The sequence below is a fragment of the Monocercomonoides exilis genome, assembly GCF_001643675.1.
Source record: "Monocercomonoides exilis strain PA203 chromosome Unknown scaffold21-1407046, whole genome shotgun sequence".
Lineage (NCBI taxonomy): Eukaryota > Preaxostyla > Oxymonadida > Polymastigidae > Monocercomonoides > Monocercomonoides exilis.
In genome coordinates this window covers 632,544-644,572 of record NW_027150566.1, presented here as the reverse complement: position 1 = coordinate 644,572, position 12,029 = coordinate 632,544, and the positions used below count along the sequence as shown (strand labels likewise).

General features: G+C 35.2%; 4 protein-coding genes across 4 annotated transcripts; 1 reads left to right on the top strand and 3 right to left on the bottom strand.

Annotated features, from left to right (window-relative positions):
* Positions 1 to 3,283: 3,283 nt before the first annotated feature.
* On the bottom strand, positions 3,284 to 5,335 carry MONOS_2580 (putative Baculoviral IAP repeat-containing protein 6). Its single transcript, XM_067872507.1, has 3 exons — positions 4,302 to 5,335; positions 3,882 to 4,191; positions 3,284 to 3,745 (listed from the first exon to the last, which is right to left on the bottom strand). The coding sequence occupies exons 1-3, from the start codon at positions 5,303 to 5,305 to the stop codon at positions 3,521 to 3,523; spliced, it is 1,539 nt and encodes a 512-aa protein (XP_067727807.1). The 5' UTR covers positions 5,306 to 5,335; the 3' UTR covers positions 3,284 to 3,520.
* A 92-nt stretch (positions 5,336 to 5,427) lies between these two features.
* On the bottom strand, positions 5,428 to 7,057 carry MONOS_2581 (putative bromodomain-containing factor 1; the record flags this gene model as incomplete). The annotated part of the gene is made up of 3 exons (XM_067872508.1): positions 5,428 to 6,742; positions 6,790 to 6,913; positions 7,035 to 7,057. The coding sequence occupies 3 exons, from the start codon at positions 7,055 to 7,057 to the stop codon at positions 5,498 to 5,500; spliced, it is 1,392 nt and encodes a 463-aa protein (XP_067727806.1). The 3' UTR covers positions 5,428 to 5,497.
* Positions 7,058 to 7,372: 315 nt separating this feature from the next.
* MONOS_2582 (Protein disulfide-isomerase) lies at positions 7,373 to 9,824 on the top strand (the record flags this gene model as incomplete). The annotated part of the gene is made up of 4 exons (XM_067872509.1): positions 7,373 to 7,402; positions 7,526 to 7,659; positions 7,712 to 7,887; positions 7,980 to 9,824. 4 exons carry the CDS (start codon positions 7,373 to 7,375, stop codon positions 9,587 to 9,589), a joined length of 1,950 nt encoding a protein of 649 aa, XP_067727805.1. The 3' UTR covers positions 9,590 to 9,824.
* Positions 9,825 to 9,870: 46 nt separating this feature from the next.
* On the bottom strand, positions 9,871 to 11,957 carry MONOS_2583 (uncharacterized protein). The gene is made up of 2 exons (XM_067872510.1): positions 10,975 to 11,957; positions 9,871 to 10,814 (listed from the first exon to the last, which is right to left on the bottom strand). Exons 1-2 carry the CDS (start codon positions 11,919 to 11,921, stop codon positions 10,235 to 10,237), a joined length of 1,527 nt encoding a protein of 508 aa, XP_067727804.1. The 5' UTR covers positions 11,922 to 11,957; the 3' UTR covers positions 9,871 to 10,234.
* Between the last annotated feature and the right edge of the window lie 72 nt (positions 11,958 to 12,029).

Genomic DNA, 12,029 nt, shown 5'->3' with positions numbered 1-12,029 from the left:
TCAAATGTGTTAATAATAATCATGAATGAACTTTCTCTCTTCCTTTCTGTGACAACATGCTATTGAGAGACAATAATAGGAAAGCATGTATAATTTTTTAGATTATATTGCAAATAGTGATGAATGAGAAAATTGCACACACACATAAAAAATATATGATTACAACAATAATCACCCACCTTTTATTTATCAGCATTCCAAAAATAGCATTGATTGTGCGAAAAATATCAGACATCATTAAAAAAATACCTGCAAAATCGATTTCTCAATAACTGCTAGGGAAGAAATTTTTGTAATTTTCCTCTTTATATATCCAAACGACACTTTCTCTTTTGGCATACTGGACTTTCATCTTCATGTGAACAAAATGCCACAAAAATGTTTGTTTAAATTATCAAAGAAATAGGTTTTTATGTTTTACCGTTGTAACAAAAATTATTTTTTTAATATTTTGTCGAGACGAAAATGAAAGTCTGGTATATCTTAAGAGTTAGAAAATATATGATTCATTTGAGAAAAATTATCAAAATTTCTTCCATTACAGTCATTGAGAAATCGATCTTGTCCTGAATTTTTTGAACAATCTGTATTTTTTTCGCTTGTTATCTCTCATGAAATAAACCACCGTTTATGAGACAAATGAATCAAGGGATATACAGATAAAAAATGATTTATTTCACACTTCAAGTTTATATCTTTAAATTTTTATCATGTAAAAATTAATTTAATTTTCTTTTTTCTTTTCCGCTTTTGATTTCGAAAATCGAATTGTTCAGTACTCATATATGACTGGAGCAGACATAACCATTGACAGTTATTTGCATTATGTTGTTGAAGCTTTTTATTAGTATTCTTATGAAAAGAGTGACGTTTGTATCTTGAAAAGAAGGATGTGTTGAAGAAATTAATGAGGAGATTTAAAGAGAGAAAAAAACAACAATGGGGAAAAGAAGATATGGGTGATTCTTTTTGAAAAGTCACAAATGTTTATTTTTCAATAAAATCTGAAATTTCATATTTTTCCAAAATATTTTGTTAGCTAATATCAAACTTCACTAAAATGGAATCTATTTCGTGATAATGCTATTTCAAACATTCTTGAGGAGATTTGTTAGCTGAAACAGAAATTTGAGTAAAATATGAAATTTGAGATTTATTAGCAAATTAAACATTTGTGACTTTTCAAATAGAATCACCAATATGAATATGATTTTCGTGAAGGTGAAAGATAAGAAAATGATGAAATAGTTAAATGTTTTGTTTTCAAAAATTTTTTACATAAAAACGTGACTCTGATTCTCATTTTTTAAGACAATATTCACAAAGAAACAATGATTTACAGCAATGAGTGCGGTGTGAATATGTCCTTGAATGATAGAGGTCTTGAACATATAATCGTCTATCATAAATATGAAATAAAAAATACAGAACAGGGGGTGCATAAATTTAATGGAAAGTGGTTGATCTCATATCAGAGGATCATCGCCTCCTTGTGGAATTTAAGAAAAGTTCACTGATGATTTTGTTTCTTCATTTTTGCTTCAACGAAAAAAAGAACAATTGTTCAAGGAAAACGCGAGAAAAGAAACCAATTTCAAACCTTCAGATTTAATATCAACAAATGATCATGAATATGGAAAAGGAAATAACAAAGAAGATGTTCTTCAAATGGGACAAAATATTTAATTTCAGGTATTTTCATTGAAAAATTATGCATTTTCGATGAACTTTTTGAAACAAAAATATTTGAAAAAAATGGGTTTATTTTTTGACATTCATGGAATGTCACAAAACTTAATGTTTTATATCAATGATGTTTGTCAACAGATATGAAAATCAAATTGTTTTTAAAATCTGGGTAAGTTTTAAAATGTTATAAGTGAAACTATTTTTTCATGCTTTGTGCATAAAAAGCTTGAAAGTCCATATTTTCCCCCAAATCAGGAAAATGCAGGTGGCATTCATGATTGAAAAAGGATGAACAAAGAGATTGAATGGATCCAAGCGAATATTTTGAGATGTTACGATTTCGAACTTTTTTCAAATTTAACTATTTTTTATTTCATTCATTTCAAAAAACCAAAAAATACCGCTTTTTTCAAATCTTTAAAACAAAATTTTATATTTATTTAAATTTTTTTCTAAAAAAGAATTTTTTGCATGAAAGGTCAAGAGAGAGTTTGCAACTTTTTCTATTATTATGATTTTGTTTGTATATAATTCAGAGCAATTCAAAACTTCAAATGGCCATTCCGTTTTTAACTTTTGATGATCTGAAAATATTATCGATAATGTTGAAGAGAAGTTATAACGAGGTTTTAACTAAAAGCTCAAAAGTTGAAACTTCTTTATGCTCTCCATTTGATATGAATTCGATAGAAGTGACGCTGGACTTTGCACCAAAATTTACACCGAAAAGGGAATGCTGTTCTGAAAGCAAAATGGATGAGACTTCTTTCAGTAAAAAGCTTGATTTGGATTTTCTTACAACAAATATATCGGATTATAATTTCTGTGGCGATATGTTCCCTTTAGTATTAACACTAAAACAAACAGCAATCCATATCGTTTCATATTTTCTTCAACAAGTTTCGAACAAGTTAATTGAGAATGAAAAAATTAAAGATTATGGATCTCATGAAGAAATTTGTTCACAAACCGTTGATTCAAATGAAATTATCGTTATGACATCTCAAATCTATGATCTTTTAGCATTTTGTCAGAAATATGCAAGATGTTCTTTTTTTGAGATTATTCACGCAATATATCTGTTTCATGTTATTCTCGAAATGCAAACAAGAAACAAGCATTCAAAAAGAGTTATTTCACTGGAATTAGATCATCTAGGAACGCTGGTATTAACAAGCATTCTCCTATCCGTGAAATTGAATCGCGACATTCATCCAACAAACCTTTGGTGGTCAAAAGCAATAGGAATATCGCTTGCTTTGATAAATGATTCTGAGCAAACATTTTTGCGAGCTATTGATTATTCGTGCAATATTGATGGGTTTAACACTTACTCCATCATGAAAGAGATTGTCTCGATATCTGCGAGTTTAGCAAATGTTTAATTTTAAAGTTTTTTTTTTTTGAAAATTTTGAAACGATTACTTTGTTGTAAATAGTTTTATTTTGCTCCACCTTTGTTGTGTTGAGCAAATTTGAGTGTTTTTTGTATTATTAAATTGTTGCATATATATTTGAGGATGTTTAATTTCCTTAACATTTATGTTTTTCGCTTTTTTAAAGCGGAGGAGTGTTTTTTCAGTTCGATTACAAATTTTTGTTTTTATATATTTAATTTCTTTATTAAACAAATGAAAAATAAAAATTAAAATAATACATTTTTCTTGTTCAAACAATGTATCATTAAAAGGCAAATTCCAAGTGTTGGCAACACGAATTTAAAAATAAAAAAATAAAAAAAATCCAAATTACTTTTCCTTCAATTCCTTCACCGCCCCGACATTAAAAATTCGAAAGACAACAAGACGTCTTAACATTTAATTTTTAACAATTAAGAAGAAGACGACGAAGAACTGGGAAGTGAGAGAGAGTTCAGCAGATTTCGCAATTTCTCAATATCTGAAGCATCAATTCCAGTGTCTCTTTTCCAGCTCTCAACAACACGCATCACCCTTTCCTTCTGCAAAGCAAAGTGTGTTATAATCACATCACTGAATTCACTTTTGCCTGCCTTGGCCTTCTCAATTTGATCAATCATCGCAAGCTTAACACAATTCTGTTTGATAAAACAGTGAGATAAAAAATTTTGAATTAAAAAAATTAAAATGTCAGAAATAAAAAAAAAATATTCATTGAAAATAGATTTAAAGAATAGATCATCAATTAATATTGAATAAGAAACTATTCCAAACCTTTCTAACGTCAGTATTGTACATTTTGCTTTGCCTATCTCCCTCTGGAGTTCCCATTGAACTCTCATATCCAGGCTCATTGAAATATGGATGATCGACAAGGATCAATGCCTGTATTGAGATCAGAACCTGAATGAGTGTCGAATGCGTTGGATTCCACGACTCGCCAGAATCACCTGACCAAGTCCCAAGCAGAGACAGGCAAACTTTCCCGTTTGAATAAAGATTCGGGTTGAATCGAACCGTCCCACCACCAGTAGTCACAATTTGCACAAGTGGAGGACTTCGCGGATAGTTGGAAGGATAAAATCTGTTGAAGTTATTGGCAAAATATAAATAGAAAATAAAATCACAACGAATTAAAAAATATTTCATTAATGTTCAATTAAGAAGAGGATAATGAGAAAAAACCAAGCAAACATATCAAATTCAAATAAACCAGCCTCGTACGGAGTATCTCGAGGACCCACAATCATTGCTTTAACGAGTTGCGATGAAGCAGTGTCAACAACCACAAAAACAGAAGATTCCCATTGAAGAGGCAGAGTTGAATGAAGTGAAGACAGCTCATTCATTATTCTTCGCATGTCTGGCATCATCGTCTGACCAACTAACTTGTTTGCATATACATGTCTGCCACGGAACAATGTCGTGTTAGATGTTGTCACAAATTGTAGCTGCCTCATCCTTTCAAGATATTGGTCTTCTACTGAACCTGCACTGCTTTGACTTCGCCCACGGGCAGCCTCGCTATATCGTTCTTCATACACTTCTTCAAGATGACCGTAAAGAGTTTTTATTTTCTCTGCTAGTAAAAGTGAATTTTCTTTAGAGGCTAGTTTTTCTTCATCATCTCCTTCCCTTCCACCTGAAGTTGTTGAGTGAAGATCAAGAAAAACATCAGCAGCAGCTTTCATTTGCTTAAATTTTTCGAAAATCGTATGCGTACTTGAAGCAGTTGGTTGATATATTATTTTTGCCAAATCATCATTGATGCTAAGCATCGCAATAATTTGAAATGCAGAAAAATAAACCTGCGCCATTTGTGACATTGACATAAATGAATCATCCGAAAGCAATGTGCACAGAATTTTTGGAAGCTGTGATTTAGCCAAACCCTCTGCAAGGGCTTTTCTTTTTGATGGTGGAATTGTTTGAATAAATTCAACAAGAGCATTTAATCCTTCAAATTGGCGATCACTTTCCTTTTGAAGTTCAGCCTGCCTTTTATCTATTTCTGCGAAGCTTCCTGTTCCACTTCCTGAGCCATATCCAGTTCCGCTTGCCCATCCAGCAGAGCGAGATGATCTTGATGAGTGCGAACTACTGCGAGAAGATGAAGACGATTTTTCTTCCAAAAAAGAAGAATATATTTTTGATTTGAGAAGCTTATCCAAATCTGTTTGAACTTTTTGCTGTGCCATTTATCCAAAAAGTCAAAGAAATTGTGATCTGAACCGTACTAATCTTTTCTGACATTTGTTGTGTTTTATTTTTCCTAACATCATTGAGTTCTCATTTTAAAATTAGAAATTTAAATAACGACTTAAAAAATATTTTCAAAATTCTTTTTTTAATTGTTAACTTAAAAGTTCAGAATAAACAAAAGAACATATTTATGATTCTGCCAGATCGTTGTCGTCCTCTTCTTCCGCAAAATCCATAGCCATTTCTAATTCTTCATTTATATCTCTTCGCTTAACACCAAAATGACCAAGTCCATCGTCCTCTGCTCTAAATCTGTTAGCTTTGCTTGCATTAACCTGTGACAGATATCTTTGTATTTTGTGAAGTGTAAACGAACTCATCTTCTCAAGATCAATTTCAATGTTCTCAGAATCTCTTTCAGGATCGTCGTTCAGCTCGTTGGCTTGAATGATGTCCAGAAAGCCACCCACTTCTTCCTCATCCAACTGCTCAATCTGATCGCGAATAGCTTTCACTTCGTCAAAAGACAATTCTTCTTCGTCTCCTGGCAGAGTCAGATCGTAATCTCTCTCTTCCCTTCCTTCTTCTCTCATTCCTTTTCCCGAAACTTCTTTTCCTCCTTCCCCGCTTCGTCCACTTCCACCGCTTCCTTCTTCTCTCACACCTCTCCCGCTTCCTCCATATCCACGCGACATCCCAGATAAATACTTCCTTTGCTTCGACGGACCATAGTCCTCGTCGCTGTCTTCCTCCTCTGCCTCGTCCCACGCTCCGTCTTCTCGTTGCTTTTTTTGCTTGTTCGAATGCTTCCGCACTCGCCTCATCTGGCTGCTGACTTGAACTTTAATAAATGAAATATCCTTAGACGAAAGAGTTGACAGTTCTTCCTCCGTTGGACTTGTTCTGTTTTCTTTCACAAATTGCGGAAGCTGTTCCAGTTTTTCTTTCCAGCTAGCCTCAAATTCGTTTGCTTTCAAATAGAGAATATGCGGCTCAGGATTGTATTTCCGCGAATTATTCCACACAAGCTGAACATCAGCCTTCACTTCATCGCAGCTGTTGTAGCCACCATCTTCTATTTTCTTTTTGATTGTTCCTAAATCTCGGGGTTCTTCAATAACCTTAAAGTAATCAGGAGCACCTGCTAAAATTGGATCAACAGGTTCACAAAATGGTTCAATCCCCGGAAGCATCATTAATTCCTTAATTGCACGAGCTATAAAACGCATATTAACCGGAACTCCTGATGCAAATTTAGAGCGAAGCCTTTTCTGTATTGTTTGAGAATATTTCGGAAGTGGCTGGGGAAGAATTGGCTCTGGATTTTCTTCTTGGATTGCTTTTGCTTGATTCAAACTTGCAATACGTTGAGAGTGACGTGTGGGAGGCTTTTTAGTTTCTTTATTTTCTGTAACAGGTTCTTTAGCTTTTTCCTTTTGTTATGATTTAAAATTCTCAAAAACAAAGTTTTCATTCAAACCTTCCGAGTTTTTTCTTCTATTACATCTTTATACTTTTCACGAACGATCCATGTATAAACTTCTACGCAATGTCGAAAATATTCTTTTCTTTTCTTTATAAATTCTGGCGTCATCTGGAAACCACTGTTAATCAATTAATATGTTTAAAAATTCAAAAAACAGAACGAGCACAAAATATTTCATTTCAAAAAGAAACATAAAAAATCATTTGAAACGCATGGCATCTATATAAAAATCGATATACCTTGCATTTTCCAATTCAGCCATCAAAAGAATTTGCTAAAATTTAATAATGCAACTGTTTCGGCGAAAAATTGATCCTTCAGTATCAAATGAATTTTTAGAAGTACCCATGCGATCATTCATGTGAAACTTCTTTTTTCACAAAGAAAAAATGTCCCACAAGTATTATTGAAATAACGTCAAAAGTAAAAAACTTTCATGTCAATTGAAAGATCATATGAATTGTGTTGCCATTTTAATCTTTGCATTTCACATATATGCATCTCCATCTGTGCTACCTGATAATGTTTTTGAACTCCAGCGGCAATCTGATTATGAAAAAATAACTTCTCTTGGTCCATGCTTTGTGAAATTTGCCACATCTTGGTGGTTTGCAATCTAACATTCATATATTTTCGAAAGATTTATTAATATGATATTTAGTTCCCACTGCAAAGAATCTGTTAGTAAAATTTTTTGATTTTTATTATATTTATCATTGTTTCTTTACAGCTTCCAGAATTTTTAAAAACCGCTGAAATACTAAAGGATGAAAATATAACATTTGTTGAAGTTGATTGTGACAATTTCCAAGAACTTTGCGAATCAAATGACATTGTTGGATATCCGACTTTCTTTTATGTTTCGTTTGTGGTTTATTTTTGTGATCTTTTCGATTTAAATTTCATTTATCAACAGCCCTAAAAAAAGAGTGGAATTTGAATCGGTTCCTAAAGTCGATACAATGCTTCCATGGCTGAAGGAATTCCTTCAACCTGCGGTCCAGTTTTTAACATCTGAAGAAGAAGCCGATGGAATTATTGAAAGCAATGATCTTGTTGCTATTGGAACATTTCCTGCTAACGATTCTAAAGGTTTGATCGTGCTTTTATATTGTATTTTAATGAGATTCAAAAACATTTTATCTCAAAATTTCCGATGAAAATACAAAAATTTTCCGAAATAGAGCTTGAAGTCTATCAAGATGTTGCTGAAAAGATGCAAGGAGACATGAAGTTTCTGGCAATAGTTACAAACGACCGAACAACAAGTCCTTCGCTTGTATTATACAGAAAAGATTATCCTCCCGAAAACCCATCTTCATTTATTTCTAAGGATGATGCATTTGCCCGCACAAACTACCGCAACAGCCAGCATTCCCTTCACAGCCAAAGGCGAACCACTGTCAAGCACTCAGTTGAGCACTTCCCGCGCATCAGGAAATCAGCACGAACACATCCGGATGCTCCTGAGTGGGTGTCTGACCACGTTCAGGGATGGATCAAGACACGCTCGGTTGCCCCGCTAGCAGAGCTTTCAGTCAAAAATGTGCATCACTTCGCGAAGAGCGATCTCCCTGTGGTGTATGTTTTTGCAGATCTGAACGATGAAGCGTGGGAAGAGACAGAAGAAGAAAAAAGAGGCGATGCAGAAGAAAAAGAACAAGATAAGGAAGTTAGTCAGCATCTTCGGCAGCTAGCCATTCAGCGCGAGCGAGCACGCAACAGTAACAATAATAATGGAAATACCAATGATCCCACAAGATATCCCATCAACACGCAGGTCTTTAAGCAATCCCGCTCAAATGTTGGGCCAATCAACTCGTCAGCTCCACTAACCCGAAAGTCGTTGCTGCCGCTTGCGATGTCACTCCGCGGAAGAGCGCTGTTCACTTTGTTGGACTCTTCGCTGTTCTTCCGCCTGGCCTCGTCACTTTCGCTAACTGGAGATTCATTCCCAGCAGTTGCTATAGAAAACGAGGAGCGCGAGCGGTTTTGCCTGGAAGAAGGCAACAAAGAGTGGATGAATGTCAGAGCTGCCTTGGCAGAAGAAAGAGCAGCTGTTGACCCTGGGTTCAATCAGAGAGAAATGCACCGGAAAGCGCAGGAGGAGCAGTTTGAGGTATATTCTCAAGGGACAACCCCACCAGCGGATGTCACTGTGGGAGATGTGCTGCACTTCCTCAGCGAATTCTTTGCAGGGCAGCTTGAGCCGACGATCCGGTCCACAAAGGCGCCGATTGTCAATCCACCTGTGCGATCAGATGGCGAGCAGATGCATGTTGTTGTGCTGACAGGCGACACATTCAACGACATTGTGTTTGGCAGCGAAGGGAAAAGAGGGCCAGAACAGGATGTGTTTGTGATGTTCCACGTGAACTGGTGCAGCCACTGCAAGCAGGCGAAGCCCGAGTTCGAAAAGCTGGGGCAGCATTTTACTCAGAGAACGGCCGAAGACCAGGCGCAGGACTCAGACTCGGACTCGCTGTCAGCACGTTACACTCAGATCCTGCGTCAGCGACCGCCGGTGCTTCTGTGTGCGATTGATTTAACGACAGACGATCCCCCACCGCAGTTTGTGATTGAGGGCTACCCCACGTTCCTGCTTTTCCCCGCAGGAGACAAGCAGAACCCGATCCAGTTTGACGACAAGCGGAATATTCCGAACTGGCTGGCGTTTTTGGAGGAGTTTGGTGGAAACAAAGAGCAAATCAAGGAATGGGACGAGGCAGCGACTGCGGAAAGGAAACCGCAAGTGGAACAGCAGAACAGAGGGCTGGCATGGAGATATGGATAATTTGCTGTGTAAATTAGAGAAAAGAAATGAAACATTTTTTTTTAACAAAAGATAAATTGAATTAGAATTGCATGGAGTATTTTTTTTAAGTTTATTAATAAATTCGAACAAATATCATTTCAATTGATTTCGTATGTTGTTGACTTATTCATTCGTTTTGATGTTGACTGCTTGCTCCTTTTCGTTGCACATTTCAATAAAATGACAAAGAAAATTTAACTGTTGCACTTTAAAAATATTGACTCTTTTAAAATTTCATTTGCTGATAGAGAAAAACAATCTCTTTTATTTATATTTTCATTAAATACGAATGTTTTCTTTGTAAATAGTTTGAAATGTTGATTTGAAATGCATAGCTAAAAATATCAAACATCGGCCACTTGTTATATCAAGCAAAACCTTTCAAGATAAACTTGTGTCATAATTTCTGCAAAGATTCTCAAGTCCAATAATTAAATTTTGATTAAATACTTAATTTTTTCTTTAAAAAGCTGAATGATTCATCATTTCCTTTGTTGAAGAATGCTTTGTTTGATCATTCTTTATCGTATGTTCCGAATTCACCTTGAAACTATTAAATATTTTCGTTACATGCAACCATTTTCACAAGCTAGTACTTTAGCACTTCAATGCACAGCATTCATTTTAATTGCTTTCCTTCTTTTCATTTGCCTCATTCTTGATCAATTCCATTTTTATCTCTTCCTTAAGTGGCCCATCCAACAAAACGCTTTGTGCTTTTTTGGCATCTTCCATTGAGGAGAACACAACAACTACCTCTTCTTTGTTTTTGCCTTCTTCGTTCTTCACGTTTTTCCGGATGTTAACTGGATTGCACCCTTCCAATGTCTTTCTAAGCGAACCAGGATTGCTGGCTTTCGGAAGGCCTGTGATGAAAAGCTTCGCTCCACCTGGCAAATTCTCTGCTTCTCTCATTTTTTGAAGATGTTTTTCTTTTTTCGCTCTTCTCTTTTCGGCTTTTGCTTCGCGCTTCTCTTTCAAGTCTTTTTCTGTTTCTTCTGTCGCAGCATTTTTAGCTCCTCCGTTATGCTTTTTAAAGAAGCTGTCGATTTGGTTTTTCTCAGATACCATATCGTGTCCATGCCGTGCGTATATTCCTTTTGAGCTGAGGAGGTCCTGAGACAGAAGCGCCTTCAGAGCACCGTGATAGCTCTCGAATCTCACTTCTCCTTCTTTGGCTTTCTTGTCGCTTAACTTCGCTGATCTGTAAATACAAAGGCAGTTGGAATGTGAAGCGTAGAAATTGTGCAATATTTGGATTTCGAAAAATTAATATGAAGTAATTCAGCAAGGTCAATAAAAAAGGAAAAAAAATAAGTTTTAAAACTTTAAATATTTTTAATTTATAATAAATAAATACAAACGTTACAGGTCCAAATAATTGTGCAAAGCGTTTAAATGTTGCATCGTTCCATGACTCTGGAATATTACAAAAGATAATAATTTTATAATCTGGTTTTTTCGGATTTTGCTCGGAATTACTCTCAGCAGGCGTTTTCTCTGAATCTTGTCCCTCTTCAGTTTTCAAGCTCTTTTGCGTCTTGTCTTTCTTTTGTTTCTTTTTTCCTTTCCCACCTTCAGCCTCATTTGAAACACTTGCAGAATTGGTTGGTTCAATATCCATCGCATTTGACGCAGCCGATGTATTAATATTTTCACTTTCCACTTTTTCATCTGCAACTTCATCTAAGTTTTCTTCAATTTCTATGTCCTCGTCCTCTTCGTCAATATCTTCATCCTCTTCGCTGAGTTCCTCAGGAACAAATTCGTCATCTTCTTCTTCGTCATCAAGTTTTGCTTCAGCATCTGCAAGAAGTTTTGCAAGTTTGCTTTCTGTTTTTAAAGGAGTGTCTGAAACTTTCTTTTGCTCTTTTTTTGGTGTTGCATTTTCGATTTTTGGTGTTGATTCAGCTTTTTTTGGGGTTTCTTCATTTATCATTCTTTTGCTTTCTGGAGTTTTCAATGTTTTGTTTGACTTTGAGCTCTTTGGTGTTTTGAGTGGTGTTTTAACTTTGGCTTCAGGTGTTATCGAAACTGATACTTTTTTTGGTGTCTCAGTAACCAAAGGTTTACTTTCAGATTCTTGCTTCTGGACTGATGTTTTCAGTGGTGTAACTTGTTGAACTTCAATATGATTTTGTGTTTCTTCATGCTTGTCAGATTTCTTTGGAGTTGATAATTCAGCATTTATCTCTTTTGCAGGTGTTTTTTCGGCCACTTTGGATTTTCTTTTTCGTGGAGTATTCTGGGACTTAGAAGGAGTGCTTAAATTTTGAACGCTGTTATCTTTTTTTGGTGTTTCTTTTTCCATCGTTAAACACTTGTATTTTCGATTTGCGTTTCACCCATAAATAGCTATATCTATTTAACTAATAATGCTTCGAACATAATTGTTTGTTTTCTTTCCATTTATTCGAAA